The following is a 26,832-nucleotide window of genomic DNA, read 5'->3' as shown; positions in this document are numbered from 1 at the left end:
AGAAAGGTTTTCTGATTTAAAACAAATTGATTTTCCAACCTGGATGATGCAACCAATGTTAGTGGATTTGTCTGATGCATCAATGCAGTACCAAGAAGAACTCTCAGAAATGCAAAATGATGAGTCAGTTAAAACTTTATTCAATATAAAAGGAGCGATGGCATGGTTTTGGGATGAAACAAAAATTAAATACCCAAATTCAACCAACTTTGCAAGAGAGCTATTGTTACATTTTTTCCATCTTCATATTTAGCTTAATGTGGATTTAGTGCCATAAATGATTTGTTACTAAAGAAAAGAAATCGACTGGATATCACAAAACGGGGAGACTTGAGACTGAAGCTGACTAAATTGGAGCCCAATATAAAATCTCTCTCTCTGCGGCAAGCACCAAGCACAAGGGTCTCACTAGATTTAGTCCACTCATCTAGAAGTGACTTCACATGGAATGTTGAAATTATTAAACAATTAAATAATAATTACCAAAAATTAAAATATTATAGAAAAATCTTTCATATAAATTATTTTGTACTTGAATTTTAGTTGTCTATTATATGTTTTGAAAATTTACTGTACTGTTTTTTCCTTAATAATTTCTTCATAAAACCTAAGTCTTGTGTCCTGAACAAGTTGTAATTAGGCTTCATTTAGGGAATAATTCAAATTTTTGAATATAAAAAATATGTATATCGGTGTTTCCCAACGTTACATAGGGGGGCATCAGAATTTTAGAAAGACTTAGGTGGGGCATGGTGCAAAAAAGGTTCGGAAACATCGCTTTAGACCAAGACATTCTTCATGTATTCAAGTTCAGGTACAGGGATGTATTTCTGCAGAAAATGCTAGACACTTGCAATAAAGGTACAGGGATAAAAGAATTTCAGAAAGCATTTAATGTTAAAGATGCACTTTGGAATGCAGCAAAGTCCTGGGACAGTGTAGTAGTAGTGGTGTGTGATGCAAGAAAGCATGCATATGAGCTTATGCAGCATCAGCCAAAAAAAATATACAAAACAATCCCGTCTAAATATTTGTCCAGTTCCTCCTATATTTATTTAACCTATCAACTTCCACAATGACAGATGGAAGTTTTGTTCCAGCAATTAACCACCCGCTGGCTAAAGGCAAATTTCCGCACATCTATTCTACATCTGTCCTTTCTCAATTTCAATTTATGCCCCCTTAGGTTTGTAATCTGAACAAGTGGAAGAATCCCATAAGAATTCAGTGTGCTCAACCCATCCAAGGCCTTATACACCAGTCAGATCACCTCGCAGGTGACTAGTCTCCAGCTGCTGCAATTTGCAGAACTTAAGCCTCTCCTGGTAAGAGGATCCCTTCATTCCCCTCACCAATCTTGTTGTCCTTCTCTGTAAACACTCAAGCAAATCTACATCCTTCCTAAGATGAAGCTTCCAGACCTGCACACAGTACTCAAGGCATGGCCTGACCATTGCCTTATACAGAGTGACAATAACCTCCTTTTCCCTGCTAACAAAATTCCTACATATCATTGACAACACCCCATGACCTACCCTGGCAGCCTGTCTGCATTGCTCAGAAAACTTCATATCTGACTGCACAATTACTCCCAGGTCTTTTTCATTTTCTACCACCTTAAGTGTAGTACCGCACAGTAGGTACGCTTCTCTGGGGTTACTTCTACCCATATGCAGTACTTTGCATTTTTCAATGTTAAACTTCGGTTGCCACTTATCAGCCCATCTGCTCAAATTTTCAAGATCCTGTTGCAGTAACACACTGCCATTACTGTCATTAAAAACCCTGCCAACCTTTGTATCATCTGCAAACTTCGATACTGATATACCTCCATCAATATCATTGATAAATTACAAAACAACAGTGGACCCAACACCGAACCCTGTGGGACTCCACTAATAACATTAGTCCACGAAGAGCAGCACCCATTGATTACCACTCTCTGTCTTCTCCTACTCAACCATCCTTTTATCCATTGTAGCAACTTACCCTTAATATCATTCTGCTCCAATTTGTACAATAGTCTTCCATGCACAACAGTGTCAAAAAAGCTTTCCTGAAATCCAAGTTTATGATATCAAAATTATTTTTTGCATCCAGTTCCTTTGCAACCACATCATAACAACCAATCAAATTTGTCAGACAAGACTTTACTTTAACAAACCCATGCTGTGTCTGAATTATTGCTGTGGTCTGGTCTAGATGATCCTGCAATGCACCTTTAACCAGTGACTCCATTACTTTACCCAGAACAGAAGTTAAACTAACAGGTCTGTAATTACTCATGTCACCCTTCGACCCCCCTCTGTGAATTGGGGATACATTTGCATATCTACAGTCCATGGGAACCTCCCCTGAGTCCAAGGATGCTCTCATAATTATGGCTAAGGGTTTGCTTACTTCCTTTGCCGCCTCCTTTAATATAACTGGATAGATCCCAACCACCCCAGGTGCCTTTTTTATGTTTAACTTCAACAATTTCTTCTCCACTTTGCTCTCAGTTATTACAAAATCATTAAGTTACAATTTTATAACCTTGTGGCATTTTCAAAACTTAATAACTCCTCATGTGTGAATGTAGATGCAAAATACTCATTCAGTTTGTTTGCTATCTGAGCAGGGTCATCAACAGTCGAACCATCGATATCAAGCGGACCAATCAGATTCATCCCCTTCCTTTTAGAGTTTATATAAGTAAAGAAATCCTTGCTGTTTTTTTTAGCATCCTTTGCCAAAGATTTCTTGTAATCTGCTTTCGCCTGCCTAACCTCCTTTGTGACTCGATTACAGACTAGCTTATATATATCATAATTTATATGCATCCGATGCATTTTTCTTCTCTGCCACGAGTCTCATTAGTTCATTTGACAACCATTTAGGCCTAAACTTTGAACAATATTTCTTAATAGATATGAAACGATTAGTAGCTTCTACTATTAATTCCTTGAATACTTTCCCACTTAGAATTTGCTGTTGGTAACATCATCAGTTGGTACCACTGTACAGAATTTAAAAACTGTCTGAGACCACTATAGTCACCTTTACAAAAGCAAAAACCGTTTCCTTTACCTCTGATGGTAATTATATCTTTAAGTAAATCCCACATCAGTACACTGTGATCATTGCCACCTAATGGTTCCTTTATCCGCAAATTCTTAATACACGAATGATCATTGCTGATTACCAGATCAAGAGTATTACCCTCTCTGGTTGCCTCTCGAACATGCTGCTGCAGAAAACAATCATCCAATAAATCCACAAAAGTCTTACTAGTGTGCGAGTGAACAACCCATAAGTTCCAGTCTATATCTGGGAAGTTAGAATCCCCCATTATAAGACATTCTGATTTACTAGCCCACTATTTCTCTGTACAACTGTTCATTGTACTCATTCGAGTCATTAGGCCTATAACACACTCCTACTCTTATTTTTCTTTCACAGTGCTGATGTCACCCCAAACTGAGTGAACAGTGCACTCAACTGTGCACTGTTCATCTATATCAACTGGATGCACTTCTTTTGATTTTATGTTTTTCTTAATTAACAGCATAATACCTCCTCCCTTCCTATCCTGTCTATACTTTCTGTACATTGTACTCCCCAAATTTCAGTTCTGCATTCCTTATATCTGTGACACCACGTCTCTGTTATCACAACAATATTTGCCTTTGATGTCTTGATCAAGACTTCAAATTCATCAAATTTATTCACTATACGTTTAGTATTAGTATACATGCAAGTGTACATGTACCTATTCTTATTATTAGTTACCGTAACACATCCCATATACCCACCTGTTTCACGATGACTGCCATCAGTCCCTGAAACCCCCAACACCCCTTGCTTCACGCCGCTGCTTATTCTAATAGAAGTAGTGCAAGAAACACCTTCACCTCTGCCTGCAGCTACTTTTTACCTTTTAGTCTGTGAATCTCCCCAAGCTAGCAGTTTTCCGACCCACCTAACACTGCCTCGATAGCATCAGCAAACATTCTTGCACCCTTTCTATTTATGTGTATCCAATCCCTGTAGAAGCAGTCTCTCCTGTTAACAAGCACAGACCAGGCTGAAAAAAATTTTACCCCTTGAGCCTTGCGCATTTCCTCCAGGGCCGAATTGATTGATAAGGCTCTCATCATGTACTCCCTCTTATCGTGTCTGGGCAGAATTGCAGACACTTTCAAATTTAACCCTAATTCATGACTTTTTGCAACATTCACCTGTACTTGTTAAGTAAATCTGCAGATCTCCTACTCTTAATGCCATTGGTGCCAACGTGTACAACAATATCACCCTTTGTGCCCTTAAAAGATGATATATGCTTTTCAACATCATCAACGTTTGTCTCTGGCAGACATACCCTAACCTGGTCCTATTCCATTTATACTTTTTACACAATATACTCCCCGTCTCCCTGACAACAGAGTCACCGATGATAACTAACTCCTGTGGGACCAGTGCTTGTTGTTGTTGTTTGTTATTTGGTTTTTAGGAGCATTAGCAACTAAGGCCATATTGCTCCGGGATATGCGGTGGTCATTCCCTGACCTTTCCGCATCCTCCGTATTTGGTCGTGACGGGCTCGAACCCCAGTCTAATCAAGAAGCGTGTGCTACGCACTGCTGCTCCTTCCCACCTGGCTACGGAAGCGCCTAATGTGGGACCAGTGCATTCTGCCTTGGAGGTTGCCGCTGTGTTGCCTTATGCCCAGGAGTGAGCTCTGGCGTTGAGTTGGGTAACTGAGAGCTTGATGGGCCCTCATATTAATTTCTTCGAGGGCATCTGCCCTACACCTCAAGTTCTCATAGACGCCCATCAGAACACTGAGCTGATGCCTAATTTCTAGACACTCTCTGCACCTGGCACACACAAAGACATAGATCATGTTCTGTTCCAGACAGTTCGGCAAACATTTCACAAGTTGAAAATTTTTTTAGGCTGTGATGCGTTGGAGAATCACCCCCCTCAGTTCTCTCCTAAGTAACAGCACTCCTGCCACTTTGTGCCCGTTGCTTTTCTGCTCTAGTCTGGGGAATGATAATTTTTAATTAATAAGATCAATAAAGTTAATTAATTAATTGTCAATACTACACTAACTAATAGAATACTAAATGCAGGGATGCGAATTACACTATTTTAACTTTACGTTAGAGCTACCTAGTTACCACAATTAAAAATTTGAATTACCTACCACTCAATACAAAAACAATGGCTGCAAGATTCGAACGAAACAACTGTTTTACATATATTAAGTAGTAATCTACAAAAACTCTTATCTAAATTAAAAATAAAAATAACCAGCGTATCTAGAACTATATGGCTACTTATAAAGTTCAATATAAAATAACAATTAGGTAAATAAAATGGCAAACACATCGCTTTTTTGGAGCCTGTAATTCACAGCTGTAATTTTTAAAGAGAGTCAGTGCCCTCTCTTTAAAAATGTACACAAGGATACTTTGATAAACGGCTGGCATAAACTATGGCCATCTAACTTCTGTTCCGGGTAAAATAATGGAGTCACTGGTTAAAGATTCATTGCAGGATCATCTAGACAAGACTGCAGCAATAATTCAGACACAGCATGGGTTTGTTAAAGGAAAGTCTTGTCTGACAAATTTGATAGGATATTATGATGTGGTTACAAAGGAACTGGATGCAAAAAATAATTTTGAAATCATATATTTAGATTTCAGGAAAGCTTTTGACCCTGTTGCGCATGGAAGACTATTGTACAAACTGGAGCAGAATGGTATTAAGGGTAAGTTGCTACAATGGATAAAAGGATGGTTAAGTGGGAGAAGACAGAGGGTGGTAATCAATGGGTGCTGCTTTTCGTGGACTAATGTTATTAGTGGTGTCCCACAGGGTTCGGTGTTGGGTCCACTGTTGTTTTGTATATTTATCAGTGATATTGATGAAGGTATATCAGGTTTAATGTCGAAGTTTGCAGATGATACAAAGGTTGGCAGGGTTGTTAATGACAGTAATGGCAGTGTGCTACTGGAACAGGATCTAGATAATTTGGGCAGATGGGCTAAGAAGTGGCAACTGAAGTTTAACCTTGACAAATGCAAAGTACTGCATATGGGTAGAAGTAACCCCAGAAAAACGAACCAACTGTGTGGTACTACACTTAAGGTGGTAGAAAATGAAAAAGACCTGGGAGTAATTGTGCAGTCAGATATGAAGTTTTCTGAGCAATGCAGAAAGGCTGCCAGGGCAGGTCATGGGGTTTTGTCAATGATATATAGGAATTTTGCTAGCAGGGAGAAGGAGGTGATTGTCCCTCTGTATAAGGCAATGGTCAGGCCACGCCTTGAGTACTGCGTACAGGTCTGGAGGCCTCATTTCAGGAAGGTTTTTTTTTTTTTTTTTTTTTTTGATTTGGTAGTTGTTGGCGCATCGGCTTCTGTGGCCATGTTGCGCCTCCCAAGGTTTTTGCAGTACTTTGATCCAAGCCCGAGGCGGGAATCGAACCCGCGACCTTTGGGTTGCCGGGCAGGTACTTTACCCACTCGGCTAGCCCGGTCGGCCATTTCAGGAAGGATGTAGATTTACTTGAGCGTGTACAGAGAAGGGCAACAAGATTGGTGAGGGGAATGAAGGGATCCTTTTACCAAGGGAGGCTTAAGTTCTGCAAATTGCAGTGGCTGGAGACTAGGCACCTGCGCGGTGATCTGATTGAGGTGTATAAGGCCTTGAATAGGTTGAGCACGCTGAATTCTGATGGGATCCTTCCACTTGTTCAGATTACGAACTCAAGGGGGCATAAATTCAAATTAAGAAAAGACAGATGTAGAATAGATGTGCGGAAATTTGCCTTTAGCCAGTGGGTGGTTAATTGCTGGAACAAACTTCCATCTGTTGTTGTGGAAGTTGATAGGCTGAATAAATTTAAGGAGGAACTGGACAGGCATTTGGAGGGAATGGCGTGATTTTTTTTTTTTTTGGCTGATGCTGCATAAGCTCATACACTTACTTTCTTGCATCACATGCCACTACTACTACCCACATAAACACTCACTAAACTGCATAAATCTGGCCTTTACAGAGTTTGGTTTGTATCCATTACATTGCTTGACAGGAGTTGGGGGAACCCCCAGAGCTGCATTACAATAACACCAGTGTTCTCCCCAGGACCTTTCAAATGGGTGCACCACCCAGTGAATTTAACTGACTGCCCGGCTAAAATTTAAGCGGTTCTTGCAGTACCGCACGGTACTGCAAGAACCACGGTATCGATCACCAATTTCGATCAATCAATATTAATTTGAACAAAGTATGCAATTGAGGTCAATGCAACAGGAGCATATTATGTTAAATTATGCAATTAATTTTTGCTCTGGATTGCTTAATTTATAAATAAAAGAAAATTTTATAATACTGCGAAGTATTACACTTCCCCACCAGGCTAGCAAAATTTTCTGGGGAGAACACTATAACACACTTCTGGCATTTGGTTTTCTTTGAAAGAGTATTGCGGATGATGCAGTTGTGGGAAACCACCAGTGGTACTTTACTCTCAACATTATGCCATTATGCTTATACCTGCATAGAAGGGACTGTTAAACAGGCTGTGCAATGCTGTATAATAGATGCAAAGAATGGTACCCACTCCAACCTATCCATTACTGATAGGAGATTCTGTTGTTCTTGTCGATTTTTAGGTGCACAGACTTAGTCCATACTGCTGCAAAGTGTATTATGTTTGCAGATGGATCTGCACGTTGTGTAGATCCAGGAATAACTCATGGGGAACCTACTTCTGCCACCTGAGATCAGATAACTACAGCTTAAATTGAAGAAGATTTAGAAATTCTTCCAGTCATAAATGGAACTCAAACCTACACCCTTCAAAAATGAGTGGCAAGAGGCAAACCACTATACCAATATAGATGAGGTGTTTCTTGCTCTACCATCCCCTAACACTGTACCTTAGCATTAAATGCATATCCCTGAGGTATCTTTCCTATCCAAGTTTTAATGAAAAAATAAATTTCTCTAACTTCATTTCATCTTTTTTTTTTTTTTTAAAGCATCTATCCAATCCCTTAAATTTCAATTAATTTCCAACCTTCACAAGAGTATAGAATAGATTACATCAACAGTGAACAATGGTTTGACCAAAGAAAATTTTTAACACTTATATTTTTCAATTATACCCTTTCCATTTAAATTTAAGTTCTCTTGTGTATGTTACTTTAATAAGTGAGATGTCTTCAATGTTTGGTTTTCAAACACTGTAATGTAAAAGTTTTCCTTGATAAAAATATCACTTTGTGTCCTTAACTTTCAAAACTTCAAAAAAAAAAAAAAAAAAAACCTGAATTTTCAAGTGACATTATTCAGCCAAAAAGTGGGAATCTTAAAAATTTCCCACCTTACAGATTAATAATGCAATATTAATTGCAATATTCCATTATAGTGGATGTGTAGTGTGATCACTTCAAGACTCAGCTAAACAGGAAAAAATAACCCATAAAATAAAAATGCAGCTAAAATCAATATGGTTTTTTTATGCAGAGTGGAAAAGAGTACGTTAAAAGGTTGAAGCAGACAGAACAAAAAATGAAAATTAAGCAATATAAAATTAATATTACTTAATTATATGAATAAAAAAAAAATCCATTAAAACAAATAAAGAAAATATTAAAATCAAGAATTAGAAAAGGGTTCATGTCCTACTGTAAAACAGCCAGAATGGTAGAAGTACATATTTTCTTTCATGGAGCAATTCAGACCAACAGCCACATGAACTATATGAAGCAACAGCAGTACCTGGATATGCAACATGGAGCTCAAGAACAAATCAGGCTGTTACCTAATCACTTCCACTGCACACACAAACTGCAAAAAGGCAAAAAAGTGATAACAAAATCTAAAGTGCTCATTACAATAAACAATTCTTTTTTATGCATTAGTGTACATTTGATCAGGACTTCATAAAAGTAATAACATTATCTGTGATCACAATAAGTGGCACTGTCTAGTGGCAGTGTTTCGTGTTACTCCCAAGTTGTCTCATTATCAGCTATCTTGAATATGGTGCTAGCTCAGGTGGATAGCTACACAAGCTCCAGAATTTCTGCTACTCAAATGCAAGACATTGCATTTTCCCAGTGCTAAATTTCAACTGCCAGGCGCTTTTTGTTGGCTTATTAGAGACACTTGTATATGCCAAACAAGTCTGTATGAGACTTACTTTAGTTGCCTTTTCTTTCTTTTGCTCAGTTAAACTGGGAAACTCCCTCAACATCCCTTTCAATATTTTTCTTGAAGCATATCCATAATGGCGTGATTGCATTTATGGCTGTCAGTAGCTCTTCAAAAATTCCCATAATTCATTTGTGCTTTGTCATATCTATTTATTTGCTCTCAAAAAAGCTTAAAAAATAGCTTAATCACCATACCGTAATTGAAATCCTTACCTTTCTTCTCAACAAGTGAGACTCCTCTGCACACCAAACATTCAGGAAAGGCGATAAATAAGTACTGCTGGCTCCTCTATTTCCTATCAGAAAATGTCTGATTGCACTGTTTAATTTTTCAGATGAATAATAACTAACTTCAGGACTCAGCAAAGCTTCAGTTTCAAGGACACCTATATATACAATACAGAACAAATGTTCTTAGCAATATGTCAAAATAAATAAACTGTGAAACTATCAAAAAAGTATGATAACACATTCCATTAACTAAATAAATTTCATACCTGAATAAAATAATAAGAAAAAAAAAGGGGAACCCCCCCCTGAATTTAAGTGATATTGTTCTACAAAAAAGTGGGAACCTTACAAATTTCCCACTGTACGGATTAAATTCAAAGAAACAAAGTCTTCAAGCATTTCAAAATTTAAGTTTGTTTTCTGATTAAAACTGGAAATGAAATCCATTTCAAAAGACAAGTATGATGTACTGATAAGGGAATCTATTCTACATCACACATCTAATATAATGTAGTTTAAATACTAGGGACTCAAAATGGAAGCTATAGTTCAGGTCTAAAGTTGAATTAATATGTTTGTGAACATCAGGATTTTCCACAAATTTTAATTCTTGTGTCTGTTCAAACTCACAACAGTTTTTTTCCACATACATGGTTGAAAAAATGCCTAAAAATGGACCAGCTCTTTATTTCCTTATGAATTTTTATTTAGCACCTCCTTAAAAGCATGTCATTTCCAGTTTTAATGAGAAAAAATTAGATTAAATTTTGAAATGTTGAATGACAGTTCCTTTGGTTTTAATCCATATAATGGATTAAAATGAGAAGATTTTAAAGTTCATACTTTATTCTTGGGATGGATGTCAAGTTTAAAAATTCAGGTATGCATTCTTTCATCTTTTTTTTTTATTATTAATTTATTTGGGTAGTCGGGTTTATTTAGTTAATGAAATGTCTGTTACACTTTTTCTGATATGGTTCACAGTTTATTCATAATGATGTATTTATAAGAACATTTTAAATACATGTCTAGTGAGTCTTAAAATGGAAGATTTGCTCAGCCTTGACATTGAAATAGCAAGTGTGGAAGAATACACAAATGTTGTCTCATTTCCAGCATATACTACACATTTACGGCACACACCTTAAATGATATATATTTTCTTTTTTTAAAAGAATAGCATCAATCCATTTGGCCTTACGTCTTTACAAGCGTGTGTTCATTGACCAATTTTATATTAAGCAGGCTGAAAATTTCGGATAACTCACAGAGAGAACCTTCTCCATCCATCATATAGCAGCTAACTGCAGTATCAGCTGAAGAGGTTTTTAAGATCTCCATCAGTCTCAAAACGAGTTGAACCTAGACTGCAAACAAGTGAGCCCAAACTATTACACCATCAAGGAGAAGACAAACAATGGTGCTGTAAGCAACGTGTTTTATAAGATTACATAATACTTTTTGGTAAGACAGAGAACACCTAGAACATAGAAGAGAGATAAAATGGAGAGAACAAGGAGAAAGTAAATAGCAAACAACCATACTTTTATTTTTTGAGTAAGATATAAAAACAGTTTCATATTACAACTTACCTCCATGTGATGCTCTTCTTGTTTTTGTAGCAGGGGAATTGCCAGATGGTGATCGATGACGAAAGGCTAATTTCTTGCCTGCTCGGTGAAGGGGGAGAGGTGAAAGCCTACCTTTGTTTGTCTGAAGTTGCTGTTCATATGCAGCGGCCTTCTCCAGTACCGATATATGACTCATCCAATGCTGAAATTATAATTTTAATAAAGAGTTTAATAATAAAGTTTATCCTCTTCGACTGATATATTTTAAAAGTTTCCAGAAAATAAATAAGGGATTATATAAATTTTAATTTATAATCCTATGCATCTATCTGTTAAATTTAAAATTAAAAACAATTCACTTCATTGCATTGTTTCCATGTTTGGGCCGTTTGGGCCTAATGCCACAAGGGCAACTGAGTCATAATGCAACAAATGCATCTATGGAGAAAGTAACATGCAGTTTCCAGAAATGATTTTATTAAAAACTTTAAGCATCTTACAGCAAGGAATCAGTTTGAGGTAGATAAATATTTTAGCTACATCCAGTGTATCTGCAAATAGTTAGGCTAACGTAAGAGGTGTACTTATGGAGGTAAACAAACTAAAGGTAGTAGCCTGTTAATCTCTGTTGTATACAGGACAGTTGGTAAGTACATGTTGAACTGGGAGTTGATTCCCAGAATGCAAAATCTGTGTGTATTGCAGATTGAGAATTATGGAGGATCAGTGGCTTTAAGTAGATGCAGATGAGTTTGGTGGTTGTGACTTAACCAGTCCACCAAGTACAACTTCTTGTTTATTATCTCAGATGCTGGATTTCCATGATTTCAGTTCTTTATTTATAAGGAATAACTATTTGTTGGTTTGGATTTCCCAATTTGCTGCCTTTTTTTTTTTTTTTTTTTGCACATCACGTATGTTTTATTATTATTTATTTTTTTTATGAAAACCCCAAACACGAGAGGTATTACAACCTATAGTATTGTGCATGGGTTGAAGGCTGAGAAGATGAAAGAAGATACTTGTTGACACTAGCCTTGAACTTCGACAGAATGAAAATTTCAGGAAAGAAGTACGAAGGAAGGCTGTTCCAGAAAAAACAAAGTTAAATAAATAAATGAGGAAGAAGAAAGGTTGGTTCTGTAAGTTTGAAGTTGGATAGTAAAAGGATGACAACTGGTTGGGGCATGAGTTCAGAGTATTTTGGAAGAGAGAGAGAGAGAGAGAGCGGGAATTATAGAAGCCAATTCAGATGGAGACTGCACATGGTTGTCGTTTTTGTTGTTGGGTTTGTTGGTGCATCAGCAACTGTCGCTATAATGCACCGCTTTCTGACTAGTATTGTTTGTTTGTTTGTTTGTTTGTTATTTGGTTTTTAGGAGCATTAGCAACTAAGGCCATATTGCTCCGGGAAATGTGGTGGTCATTCCCTGACCTTTCCGCATCCTCCGTATTTGGTGGTGACGGGCTCGAACCCCAGTCTAATCAAGAAGCGTGTGCTACGCACTGCTGCTCCTTCCCACCTGGCTACGGAGGCGCCTGACTAGTATGTCTTTCTTATTTGTTCTGATTCTGATAAAAGTTCAGACAAGGTGATCAATCGATTTTAGGAAAACAAAAATTTCATCCATATCCTGACGATCTCCTAGAACATTCTGTAGTGTTAATTAATTGTAATTTTTGAAAAGTAAAATGAGAAAGCAGTTTTTCATTCTCTTGGATATAGTGGGCATTCGATGATGATATGCTTTACAGTGAGCGGGCAAGAACAGTTACTGCATTGCAGGGCATCTTCTTTTCTTAATGTGGAACTGTGAGTGAGGTATGTGTGACCAATTTGCAGTCATGCCAGGTACAGTTTCTTCTTTTCTATTTCCTCTCAGACTGGACTGCCACTGTTTGGGCGCTCTCTCTTTATTTCAAAAAGTTTATTATTTGTTTCTTTTTCCCATAAACATTTCCATTGTTCTTCAGAGGTCTGCTATATAATGTATTTATAGTCAACGTAAGTTGTCCTGAAATTGTGTGAGATCAGATTTGAACCATTTTTGGCAGCTAAATCTGTCTGTTCATCTGTGTCCAGAAATCCAACAAAAAATTATGCAGTGATTAAGTGTATGAATTTCCATTAACTGAGCCCAGATTTTCTGTACCCGAGGATGACTGCTGGAGGGTTTACATTGTATACAATTCACAGCACTTAATGATGTAGTTGTTGTTGTGATGGAATTTTATGACACATATGGTTTTTTTTTTTTTAAAGGAGCATTAGCAACTAAGGCCATATTGCTCCGGGTCATGCGGTGGTCATTCCCTGACCTTTCCATATCCTCCGTATTTGGTGGTGACGGGCTCAAACCCCGGTTTAATCAAGGAGCGTGTGCTACGCACTGCTGCTCCTTCCCACCTGGCTATGGAGGCGCCAGACACATAGGGTGCCTGGGCCATATTGTGTCTTTCAAATGGTTAGTACGAAATACTAACTTTAATGTAATAGGTGTTATATTTTATGATATATACCTCTACAGTTTAGGAAAGTAAACATTTCTGTTTTATTAGGATCATCTCTGAGACTCTGCATTAATGATAATAATGACTGTGAATTAGCAAATAATTTAAAGGCGTTTGAATGGATATTTAGAAACTGGGGACAGTGTACAACTGACTGTTTATCATAAATGACAAACAGTCAGTTGTACATGACATGATGAGCATTGGGGAGTGCTGTCATTCATTAATAGATACAGATGTGTGAGGTGAGTATGCCCAATTCTTAGCCTTTCTAAAATTATTTCATCATGCCTGTTTTTTTCGGAAGCTGGAGAGCCACAGCTTTGGTTCTGGTTTTATTTGGTAGAGTTTGTTTCCTGGATAACCTTTCCAGATTAGTGACCAGCTATTATAACATGCTTTACAGATAATGTGTTTGTAATCTGTATATGGAACTTGAAAGGCCTGAGAAATAGTAGTTTCTGGTTGATTGGCTGCAAGATCTGCTCTTTCATTACCGGCTATTCCAGAATGTCCTGGGATCCAGCAGAATGTCACGGTTTGGTTCGACTCATTACAAGCAAGTAACTTGGAATGTATTTGTTTTATTATATGGTGAGAGGAGTTGTTACTACTAGTTATAGCAGTGACAGCACTGAGTTAGTCAGTGTATATTAAAGCAGGCATAATTAAAAGTTCAGTAATCTGATCAGGAGCTAAGTTTGTAGTGTAAAGCTCAGCAGTAAAGACACTGCATTCTATTGAGATTGAAACAAAAATGGTGAATGAAGGGAAGATTGCTGCAGCACCTACTTGGGTCTCAGTTTTTGATCCATCTGTATAGATTTTACAGGCCTCTGAGTTAGAAGAGTGAGATGTAATTGTGTGATATTGGAGGGAGACAAGGTGTTCTTCCCCACTATTGAAAATAGTCGTCGTAATTTACAGAAATATTTGTCCAAGGAGGATCAGGAGGTGTCATGTCCTGATATATATATTGCTGATTTCTATATTCCATGCTTGAGTCAGTTCTTTAAGTCCACGTTGTACACGTTGGCACTAATGACATTAAGAGTAGGAGACCGGCGGAATTACTTGACAAGTACAGGTGACTGATGAAAAAAAGCCGTGAATTAGGGTTGAAATTGAAAGTGTCTGCAATTCTGCCCAGACACGATCAATTCGGCCCTGGAAAGATTGTGCAGGGCTCAAGGGGTAGAATTTTTTTCAGCCTGGTCTGTACTTGTTAACAGGAGAGACTGCTTCTACAGGGATGGGATACACTTAAATAGAAAGGGTGCAAGAATGTTTGCTGATGCTATCGAGGCAATGTTAAGTGGGTCGGAAAACTGCTAGATTGGGGGGATACAAGGACTAATAGATTAATAGTAGCCACTGGCAGAGGTGAAAGTGATTCTTGCACTGCTTCTATTGGAATGAGCCGCAGCCTGGAAAATAAGATGCAGGATATTTCAGAGACTGCTGGGAATCATTGGGGTACAAGTAAACACATGGGTTGTGTTAGGGTAGCTAAGAAAAAGAACAGGTGCATGTATACTTGTGTGTACACCAATGCTAGGAGTTTAGTAAATAAATTTGATGAATTTGAGGTATTGCTCAAAACATCAAAAGGCAGATATTATGGGGATTTCAGAGACGTGGTGTCACACAGATATAAGAAATGCAGAACTGGAATTTGGGGAGTACAATGTCTACAGAAAGGATAGACAGGATAGGAAGGGAGGAGGGGTTATGCTATTAGTTAAAAAACACATAAAATCCAAGGAAGTGAAGCCAGTCGACATCGCTGGACAGTGCAGTGTCGAGTCAGTTTGGTGTGACATAAGCATTGGGAGATCAAAATTGAGAGTAGGAGTGTGCTATAGGCCTAATGACTCTGATGAGTATAATAAGAAACTGTTCGGAGAAATAGAGTGGGCCAGTAAATCAGAGAGTCTTATAATGGGGGATTTTAATTTCCCGGATATTGACTGGAATTTGGGGGCTGGTCACTCACACAGTAGCAAGGCTTTTGTGGATTTATTGGATGATTGTTTTCTACATCAGCATGTTCGGGAGGCAACTAGAGGGAGTAATACTCTTGATTTGATTATCAGTAGTGATTCTTCATGCATTAAGAATCTGCAGATAAATGAACCACTTGGTGGCAGTGATCACAGTGTGCTGAAGTGGGAGTTACTCAAAGAGGTAACTACCATTAGGGGTAAAGGGAAGGGGTATTGCTTTCATAAAGGCGACTACAATGGACTGAGACAGTATTTAAATTCTATACAGTGGGATCAACTGATGATATTGCCAACAGCAAATTCAAAATGGGAAGCATTCAAAGAACTTATCGTGGAAGCTACTAGGCTTTACATACCAACTAAGAAATATTGTTCAAGGTTTAGGCCTAAATGGTTGTCAGATGAACTAATGAGGCATATGGCAGAGAAGAAAAATGCATGGGATACTTACAAATTAACACGTGACACAGACGCCTATGATAGATACAAGTTGATCTGTAACCAAGTTACAAAGGAGGTTAGGCAGGCGAACGCAGATTACGAGAGATCCTTGGCAAGGGATGCGAAGAAAAACAGCAAAGAGTTCTTTACTTATGTAAACTCTAGAAGGAAGGGGATGAATCAGATTGGTCCACTTGAGATCGATGGGTCAACTGTTGATGACCCTGCTCAGGTAGCTAACAAACTAAATGAATATTTTGCATCGACATTCACACATGAGGAGTTATTCAGCGAGGGGAATGCCAGAGGTGTATTCAACTCTAGCAGTAAGCTAGAGAATCTTGTAATAACTGAGAGCAAAGTGGAGGAGAAATTGTTGAAGATAAACACAAGAAAGGCACCTGGGGTGGATGGGATCTATCCAGTTATATTAAAGGAGGCAGCAAAGGAGGTAAGCAAACCCTTAGCCATAATTATGAGAGCTTCCTTGGACTCAGGGGAGGTACCCATGGACTGGAGATGTGCAAATGTGACCCCAATTCACAAAGGGGGATTAAAGGCTGACACAAGTAATTATAGACCTGTGAGTTTAACTTCTGTTCCCGGAAAATTAATGGAGGCACTGGTGAAAGAAGCACTGCAGGATCATCTAGACAAGACTTCAGTTATAGCTAGGACACAGCATGGTTTTGTTAAGGGTAAGTCTTGCCTGACCAATTTGATTGGATACTATGATGCAGTCACAAAAGAACTGGATGCAGGGAATAACTTTGATATTATATACTTGGATCTTAGAAAGGCTTTTGATACTGTTGCACATGGAAGACTGCTGCACAAATTGGAGCAGTGTGGCATTGGAGGCAAATTTCTGCTATGGATAAAGGGGTGGTTGAGGGGGAGAAGACAGAGAGTGGTAATCAATGGACACTGCTCATCGTGGACTAATGTTATTAGTGGAGTCCCTCAGGGTTCAGTATTGGGGCCTTTATTGTTTTCTGTATTTATAAATGATATTGATGATGGTATATCAGGCTTAATGTCCAAGTTTGCAGACGATACGAAGGTTGGCAGGGTTGTCAAGGACACTACTGACACTATGCTGCTGCAACAGGATTTGGAAAGGTTGAGCAGATGGGCTTCGAGGTTGCAAATGAAGTTTAACATTGACAAATGTAGAGTACTACATATGGGAAACAGCAACCCCAGAGCAACGTATCAACTCTGTGATACTACACTACAGTGGTAGAGAATGAAAGGGACCTGGGGGTGGTTGTGCAGGCAGATATGAAGTTCTCTGAGCAGTGCAGACGGGCTGCAAGAGTAGCTCATGGTGTATTGTCAATGATATATAGGAATTTTTCTAGCAGGGATAAGGAGGTGATTATTCCCTTGTATAAGGCAATGGTCAGGCCACACCTAGAGTACTGTATACAGGCCTGGAGGCCTCATTTCAAGAAGGATGTAGAGCTGCTGGAACGAGTACAGAGAAGGGCAACTAGATTGGTGAATGGGACAAAGGGGTTCTCTTACGAAGAAAGGCTTAAGTTTTGCGAATTACAGTGTCTGGAAACTAGGCACCAGCGAGGTGATCTGATAGAGGTGTACAAAGCCTTGAATGGTTTGAGCATGCTCAATGCTGATGGGATTCTTCATCTTGCTCAGAATAATCACCTGAGAGGGCATAAATTCAAATTGAGGAAAGACAGATGTAGGATAGATGTGCGGAAATTTGCCTTTGGCCAGCGGGTGGTTGGTGGGTGGAACAGACTTCCATCCCTTGTCGTGGAAGTTGATAGCCTAAATAAGTTTAAGACTCAGCTGGACAGGTATTTCGAACGAACAGAGGGGTGAAGTGGAAGTGGTTATTTTTATATATTTATGTTACTTTTTTTTTTTTTTTTTGGCTGATGCTGCATAAGCTTGCTTTCTTGCATCAAATGCCTCTACTAATGCTAATGCTAAAGTCCAAGTGGAGCAGGTGGGTTTTCATTGGTTTACTGTTGTAAAATGACTCCCATTCGGTATTGTCCAGACATCTCCAACTAGGATGGGAGAGAAGACTGCGAATTTTTGTGGCATACATCAAAAGTAATGTTTTCCTCCGAAGATGTTAGGGAGGTTCATGAGCTTCGATATGAAGGCTCTGAACTAGGGAGGTTCTGAAACCCCCTAGAGAAACGTTCAGGGCATGCTGGATCGTTTTCAGTCACTAAAAAGTAGTTTTTCTTGCAGAGTGATACACTTGAGAGCCATAGTCTAAGTGGGACCTGATGAGAGCTCGATAAAGATGGATCAGGGTATGTCGATCAGCACCCCATGTCATCGGGTGCTGATCGACAGTGAGTAGTGGTGGGTTTCTGCTCAGCAAGACGGTTTCCATTACGTAAAGTCCGGGATTCTATTCTGGCAAGAGCAATTTGTAGCTGTCTTTCAACAGTATTCATACTTTGTGACTGGCAGGATATGGTGAGGTCATCTGCATACATGTATATTTGAATGATTTTTGGAAGATCTTCCAATATGTTCTTGACCTGATCACAAATAGGGTAGCACTCAGCATGGAACCCTGCGGGATGCCCTCTTCTTGAATGTGAGATACTGATAATACGTTTTGATATTGGACTTGAAAGGTGAGTAACCTTAAAAATTTCTGAATGATTTGAGGAAGATAAGCTCAAAGTGTCAACTGATGTATATCTATAATAATACTATGATGCCAAGTGGTATAAATGCTTTCTGAATATCTAGGTTCACCATCACTAGAAGTTGCCTCGTGACAAAGGTGTTATACATATGTTTGATTCAATTTTGACAAATAAATCAAGGGTATATCTGTTTTTGCAGAACCATATTGGTGATCAGAAAGATTTTGGGAGTCTAGAATCCAAGTGAGCCTCTTATGCACAATCCTTTCAAAGATTTTGTCCAAACAGCTTGTCAATGATATTGGCATGTAGTTCTGAACCAGAGAAGAATCTTTTCCTGGTTTTGGAATAGCACAAACAGAGGAATAATGCCATGACAGAAGATACGTATTTCCTGAGAAGATCCGGTTATAAAAGAGTAATAGCATGTAGAGAACAGTTTCACATAGACGCTTTAGCATACTGTAGTGAATGCCGTCTGGTTACACGGAAGTGAAAGGCTAGTTGAAAAATTAAATTTATGATGTTCTTCATCAGTCTTAATGCATTGAAAGGAGGTCACATAAGAGGAATAGGCGGAAATGGTATAAAATGATTCTGCTAAAGCATTTGCAATGTCGGTAGGAGACGATAAGTCCTGCCCATTGCATTGTATTATAGGAGATTGCAGCGGTAGAAATTTCCCATTGAGAGCTTGTATCTTTTCCCCAAATAATCCAAGTGTCAGTATTTTTTTAAATGGTGGAGGCAAAGTAAATCCAGGAATCATGTTTTGCTTTCTTCATAATTTGTCTTGTTTTGGCTCTGAGTTTTTTTTTTTTTTTTTGTAAATAATTAGGTTGGCAGTAGTTGGAAATTTGCAAAACTGGTTCCAAGCACGGTTTTTTCCTTGTTTCGCTTTGGAGCATTTTTCATTTCACTGATTTTGGTGTAAAGCTTGTGCTGATCAGATTTTTGAATGGAATTTTCTGCTGCAGATAATACATGGCTGGTACTTTTGCTGTACATATAGGTTGTCAAGTAAGACACAAGTTGAATATTTTTTCCAGTCTGCTTTATGAAATTTCCAAGCAGTACGGCCTTTAGGACTTGACACCATCGGTGTTTGAATTGAAACTGATGGCAGGAAAATGGTCACTGTGAAATGCACCACCACCAAGCACTGTTCCATGATTGGAAAAAGAGATGCTGAACAGATGGATAAATCTATGGCTGATACCATATTCAACTACCTAGTACCTGTAGAAAGCTGAATATTAGCATTAGTAGAGGCATTTGATGCAAGAAAGGAAGCTTAGGCAGCATCAGCCAAAAAAAAAAAAAAAAAAAAACACTTCTACTTCACCCCTCTGTTCATTCGAAATACCTGTCCAGCTGAGCCTTAAACTTATTTAGGCTATGTACTTCCACAAGGGATGGATGGAAGTCTGTTCCACCAACCAACCACCCGCTGGCTAAAGGCAAATTTCTGCACGTCTATCCTACATCCGACTTTCTTCAATTTGAATTTATGCCCTCTCAGGTGATTATTCTGAGCAAGAGGAAGAATCCCATCAGCACTGGGCATGCAAAACCATTCAAGGCTTTATACACCTCTATCAGATCACCTCGCTGGTGCCTAGTCTCCAGACACTGTGATTTGTAAAACTTAAGCCTTTCTTCGTAAGAGCACCCCTTTGTTCCATTCACTAATCTTGTTGCCCTTCTCTGTACTCATTCCAACAGCTCTACATCCTTCTTGAAATGAGGCCTCCAGACCTGTATACAGTACTCTAGGTGTGGCCTGACCATTGCCTTATACAAGGGAATAATCACCTCCTTATCCTTGCTAGAAAAATTCCTATGTATCATTGACAATACACCATGAGCTACTCTTGCAGCCCGTCTGCACTGCTCAGAGAACTTCATATCTGCCTGCACAACCACCCCCCAGGTCCCTTTCATTCTCTACCACTTTCAGTGTAGTACCACAGAGTTGATACATTGCTCTGGGGTTGCCGTTTATCAATGTTAAACTTCATTTGCCACCACTAAGCCCATCTGCTCAACCTTTCCAGATCCTGTTGCAGCAGAATAGTGTCAGTTAGTGTCCTTGACAACCCTGCCAACCTTCATATCGTCTGCAAACTTGGACATTAAGCTTGATATTCCATCATCAATATCATTTATAAATACAGAAAACAATAATGGACCCAATGCTGAACCCTGAGGGACTCCACTAATAACATTAGTCCATGATGAAAAGTCCACTAAGGAAAGGGATGAATCAGATTGGTCCACTGGATGTTGATGGTGCAACAGGTGAGGATCCTGCTCAGGTGGCTAACAATCTAAACGAGTATTTTGCATCTACATTCACACATGAGGAGTTATTCAGGAAGGGGAATGTCGTAGGTGAAGTAAAGATACTGTACAAGGAAATAGAATGGGTCAGTAAATCAGAGAGCCATATAATGGGGGATTTTAATTTCCCAGATATTGACTGGAATTTGTGGGTTGGTCACTCACACACTAGCAAGGCTTTTGTGGATTTATTGGATGATTGTTTTCTACACCAGCATGTTCAGGAGGCAACTAGAGGGAGTAATACTCTTGATCTGATTATCAGTAGTGATTCTTCATGCATTAAGAATCTGCAGATAAAGGAACCACTAGGTGGCAGTGATCACAGTGTGCTGAAGTGGGATTTACTCAAGAAGGTAACTACCATCAGATGTAAAGTGAAGGGTTTTTGCTTTCGTAAAGGCGACTATGATGGGCTGAGACAGTATTTAAATTCTATACAGTGGGACCAACTGATGATGTTACCAACAGCAAATTCAAAACGGGAAGCATTCAAGGAACTAATCTTGGAAGCTACCAGGCTTTACATACCAACCAAGAAATATTGTTCAAGGTTCAGGCCTAAATGGTTGTCAAATGAACTAATGAGACATATGGCAGAGAAGAAAAATGCATGGGATACATACAAATTAATGGGTGATAGATATAAGTTGGTCTGTAACCAAGTCACAAAGGAGATTAGGCAGGCAAAGGCAGATTATGAGAAATCCTTGGCAAAGGATGCAAAGAAAAACAGAAAATAGTTCTTTACCTATTTAAATTCAAGAAGGAAAGGGATGAATCAGATTGGTCCACAGGATGTTGATGGTTCAACAGTTGAGGATCCTGCTCAGGTGGCTAACAATCTAAACGAGTATTTTGCATCTACATTCACACATGAGGAGTTATTCAGGAAGGGGAATGTCGTAGGTGAAATAAACATTGGCAGTGAGATAGATGATTTTCTAATAACTGAGAGGAAAGTGGAGGAGAAATCGTTGAGGATAAACATAAAAAAGGCACCCGGGGCGGATGGGATCTATCCAGTTATATTAAAGGAGGCAGCAAAGGAAGTATTGTTCAAGAAATATTGGTTGTCAGATGAACTAATGAGACATATGGCAGAGAAGAAAAATGCATGGGATACATACAAATTAATGGGTGACATGGAAGCCTATGATAGATATAAGTTGGTCTGTAACCAAGTCACAAAGGAGATTACGCAGGCAAAGGCAGATTATGAGAAATCCTTGGCAAACGATGCAAAGAAAAATAGAAAAGAGTTCTTTGCCTATTTAAACTCAAGAAGGAAAGGGATGAATCAGATTGGTCCACTGGATGTTGATGGTTCAACAGTTGAGGATCCTGCTCAGGTGGCTAACAATCTAAACGAGTATTTTGCATCTACATTCACACATGAGGAGTTATTCAGGAAGGGGAATGATGTAGGTGAAGTAAACATTGGCAGTGAGCAAGATGATTTTCTAATAACTGAGAGGAAAGTGGAGGAGAAATTGTTGAGGATAAACATAGAAAAGGCACCCGGGGTGGATGGGATCTATCCAATTATATTAAAGGAGGCAGCAAAGGAAGTAAGCAAACCCCTAGCCATAATTATGAGAGCTTCTTTGGACTCAGGGGAGGAACCCATAGACTGGAGATGTGCTAATGTAACCACAATTCACAAAGGAGGATCAAAGGCTGACACAAGTAATTATAGACCTGTTAGTTTAACTTCGGTTCCAGGAAAATTAATGGAGGCACTGGTTAAAGAAGCACTGCAGGATCATCTGGACAAGAATTCAGTTATACCTCAGACACAGCATGGTTTTGTTAAGGGCAGGTCTTGTCTGACCAATTTGTTTGGATACTATGATGTAGTCACAAAAGAACTGGATGCAGGGAATAACTTTGATATTATATATTTGGATCTTAGAAAGGCTTTTGATACTGTTGCGCATGGAAGACTGCTGCACAAATTGGAGCAGTGTGGCATTGGAGGCAAATTGCTGCTATGGATAAAGGGATGGTTGAGTGGCAGAAGACAGAGAGTGGTAATCAATGGACACTGCTCAACGTGGACTAATGTTATTAGTGGAGTTTCTCAGGGTTCAGTGTTGGGTCCATTGTTGTTTTCTGTATTTATTAATGATATAGATGATGGTATATCAAGCTTAATGTCCAAGTTTGCAGACGATACAAAGGTTGGCAGGATTGTTAAGGACACTACTGATGCTATGCTGCTGCAACAGGATCTGGAAAGGTTGAGCAGATGGGCTGAGAGGTGGCAAATGAAGTTTAACATTGACAAATGTAAAGTACTACATATGGGAAACAGTAACCCCAGATCAACTTATCAACTCTGTGGTACTACGCTGACAGTGGTAGAGAATGAAAAGGACCTGGGGTAATTGTGCATGCAGATATGAAGTCTTGTCAATGATATACAGGAATTTTTCTAGCAGGGATATGGATGTGATTATTCCCTTGTATAAGGCATTGGTCAGGCCACACCTTGAGTACTGTATACAGGTCTGGAGACCTCATTTCAAGAAGGATGTAGATGATGTACTGGAACGAGTACAGAGGAACGAGTACAGAGAACGAGTACAAAGCTGCTGGAACGAGTACAGAGGAGGGCAACAAGATTAGTGAATGGAACAAAGAGTTGCTCTTACGAAGAAAGGCTTAAGTTTTGCAAATTACAGAGTCTGCAGACTAGACATCGGCGAGGTGATCTGATAGAGGTGTTTAAGGCTTTGAATGGCTCGGGCATGCTCAATGCCGATGGGATTCTTCCTCTTGCTCAGAATAATCACCTGACAGGGCATAAATTCAAATTGAGAAAGGACGGATGTTGGATAGATGTGCGGAAATTTGCCTTTAGCCAGCGGGCAGTTGGTTTGTGGAATAGTCTTCCATCACTTGTTGTTGAAGTTGATAGCCTAAACAAATTTAAGGTTCAGCTGGACAGGTATTTCGAACGAACGGAGGGGTGAAATGTGAGTAGTGGTTGTGCTTTTTTTTTTTTTTTTGGCTGATGCTGAATAAGCTTGCTTTCTTGCATCATATGCCTCTACTAATGCTAATACTAATGAGCAGTGTCCATTGATTACCACTCTGTCTTCTCCCCCTCAACCACCCCTTTATCCATAGCAGCAATTTGCCTCCAATGCCACACCTCCAATTTGTGCAGCAGTATTCCATGCGCAACAGTATCAAAAGCCTTTCTAAGATCCAAATATATAATATCAAAGTTATTCCCTGCATCCAGTTCTTTTGTGACTACATCATAGTATCCAATCAAATTGGTCAGACAAGACCTGCCCTTAACAAAACCATGCTGTGTCTGAGCTATAACTGAATTCTTGTCCAGATGATCCTGCAGTGCTTCTTTAACCAGTGCCTCCATTAATTTTCCTGGAACAGAAGTGAAACTCACAGGTCTATAATTACTTGTGTCTCCCTTTGATCCTCCTTTGTGAATTGGGATCACATTTGCACATCTCCCGTCTGTGGGTACCTCCCCTGAGTCCAAGGAAGCTCTCATAATTATGGCTAAGGGTTTGCTTACTTCCTTTACTGCCTCCTTTAATATAACTGGATAGATCCCATCCACCCCAGGTGCCTTTCTTGTGTTTATCTTCACCAATTTTTCCTCCACTTTACTCTCAGTTATTACAAGATTCTCTAGCTTACTGCCAGAGTTGAATACACCTCTGGCATCCCCCTCGCTGAATAACTCCTCATGTGTGAATGTCGATGCAAAATATTCATTTAGTTTGTTAGCTACCTGAGCAGGATCATCATCAGTTGACCCATCGATATCAAGTGGACCAATCTGATGCATCCCCTTCCTTCTAGAGTTTACATAGGTAATGAATTCTTTGCTGTTTTTCTTTGTATCCCTTGACAAAGATTTCTCGTAATATGCCTTCGCCTGCCTAACCTCCTTTGTAACTTAGTTACAGATCAACTTGTATCTATCATCGGCTTCTGTGTCACATGTTAATATGTATGTATGTATCCCATGCATTTTTCTTCTCTACCATATGTCTCATTAGTTCATCTGACATCCACTTAGGCCTAAACATTGAACAATATTTCTTAGTTGGTATGTAAAGCCTAGTAGCTTCCAAGATAAGTTCTTTGAATGCTTCCCATTTTGAATTTGCTGTTGGTAACATCATCAGTTGGTCCCACTATATAGAATTTAAATACTGTCTCAGTCCATCGTAGTCGTCTTTACAGAAGCAATAACCCTTCCCTTTACCCCTAATGGTTGTTACCTCTTTGAGTAAATCCCACTTCAGCACACTGTGGTCACTGCTACCTAGTGGTTCCTCCATCTGCAGATTCGTAATGCATGAAGAATCACAACTGATAATCAAATCAAGAGTATTACTTCCTCTAGTCGCCTCCCGAACATGCTGATGTAAAAAACAATCATCCAATAAATCCACAAAAGCCTTGGTAGTGTGTGAGTGACCAACCCACACATTCCAGTCAATATCTGGGAAATTAAAATCCCCCATTATAAGGTTCTCTGATTTACTGGCCCACTATTTCCCTGTACAGTTTCTTATTATACTCATCAGAGTCATTAGGCCTATAGCACACTCCTACTCTCAATTTTGATCTCCCAATGCTTATGTCACACCAAACTGATTCGACACTGCACTGTCCAGCGATGTAGCCTGGCTTCACTTCCTTGGATTTTATGTGTTTCTTAACTAATAGCATAACCCCTCCTCCCTTCCTATCCTGTCTATCCTTTCTGTAGATGTTGTACTCCCCAAATTCCAGTTCTGCATTCCTTATATCTGCGTGACACCACATCTCTGAAATCCCAACAATATGCCTTTGATGTTTTGAGCAATACCTCAAACTCATCAAATTTATTTACTAAACTCCTAGCACTGGTGTACATGCAAGTATACATGCACCTGTTTCTATTCTTAGCTACCCTAACACAACCCATGTGTTTACTTGTACCGCAATGACTCCCAGCAGTCTCTGAAATATCCTGCATCTTGTTTTTCAGGCTTCTGCTCATTCCAATAGAAGCAGTGCAAGAATCTCTTTCACCTCTGCCAGTGGCTACTGTTAATCTATTAGTCTTTATCTCCCCCCCAAGCTAGCAATTTTCTGACCCACCTAACACTGTCTCGATAGCATCAGCAAATATTCTTGCACCCTTTCTATTTAAGTGTATCCCATCCCTGTAGACGCAGTCTCTGCTGTTAACAAGTACAGTCCAGGCTGAAAAAAATTCTACCCCTTGAGCCTTGCACAATCTTTTCAGGGCCAAATTGATCGACAAGGTTCTCATCATATACTACCTCCTATCGTGTCTGAGCAGAATTGCAGACACAAAACAAATTCAACCCAAATCACGGCTGTTTTTCAACAGTGACCTGTACTTGTTAAGTAATTCTGCCGGTCTCCTACTCTTGATATCATTAGTGCCAATGTGTACAACTATATCAACTTTTGTGCCCTTAAAAGATGATATCCGCACAACGTCATCAACCTTTGCCCCTGGCACACATACCCTGGTCCTGTTCCACCTATCCTTTTTACAAAGCATGTTCCCCGTTTCCCTGACAATAAAGTCACCAACAACTACTAGTTCCTGTCCGACCAGCGCATTCTGCCTCGGAGGTTGCCGCTGTGTTGCGTGACTTGCAAGCTCTGGCGTTGGTGTGGGCAGCTGAGAGCTTGATGGGCCCCTCACTTTTAATCCTTTGAGGGCATTCCCCCTGTCTTTCAAGCTCTCATATAGGCCCATAACAATGCTGAATTGTTGCCTGATTTCGATACACTCCTTGCATCGCGCACACACAAAGACATCCCCTATGGCAATATCATGTCCCGTACCTGAATG

The 26,832-nt window shown here is 39.3% G+C and overlaps 1 protein-coding gene across 6 annotated transcripts in view; it reads right to left on the bottom strand.

The window, feature by feature from the left end:
- Positions 1–26,832, bottom strand: part of RhoGAP19D (Rho GTPase activating protein at 19D) — a 661,344-nt gene that overhangs the window by 134,977 nt on the left and 499,535 nt on the right. For all 6 annotated transcript variants that reach the window (XM_090374624.1, XM_090374649.1, XM_090374631.1 and 3 more), the window contains one exon: positions 11,042–11,222. In XM_090374624.1, the coding sequence (XP_090230750.1) occupies positions 11,042–11,222 (181 nt within the window). The remainder of the gene's footprint in view (positions 1–11,041; positions 11,223–26,832) is intronic.

The sequence above is a fragment of the Mastigoproctus giganteus genome, chromosome 1 (assembly GCF_048544385.1).
Source record: "Mastigoproctus giganteus isolate SK-2022 chromosome 1, ASM4854438v1, whole genome shotgun sequence".
In the NCBI taxonomy this organism is placed as follows: Eukaryota; Metazoa; Arthropoda; class Arachnida; order Uropygi; family Thelyphonidae; genus Mastigoproctus; species Mastigoproctus giganteus.
This window is presented reverse-complemented; position numbering and strand designations above follow the sequence as displayed.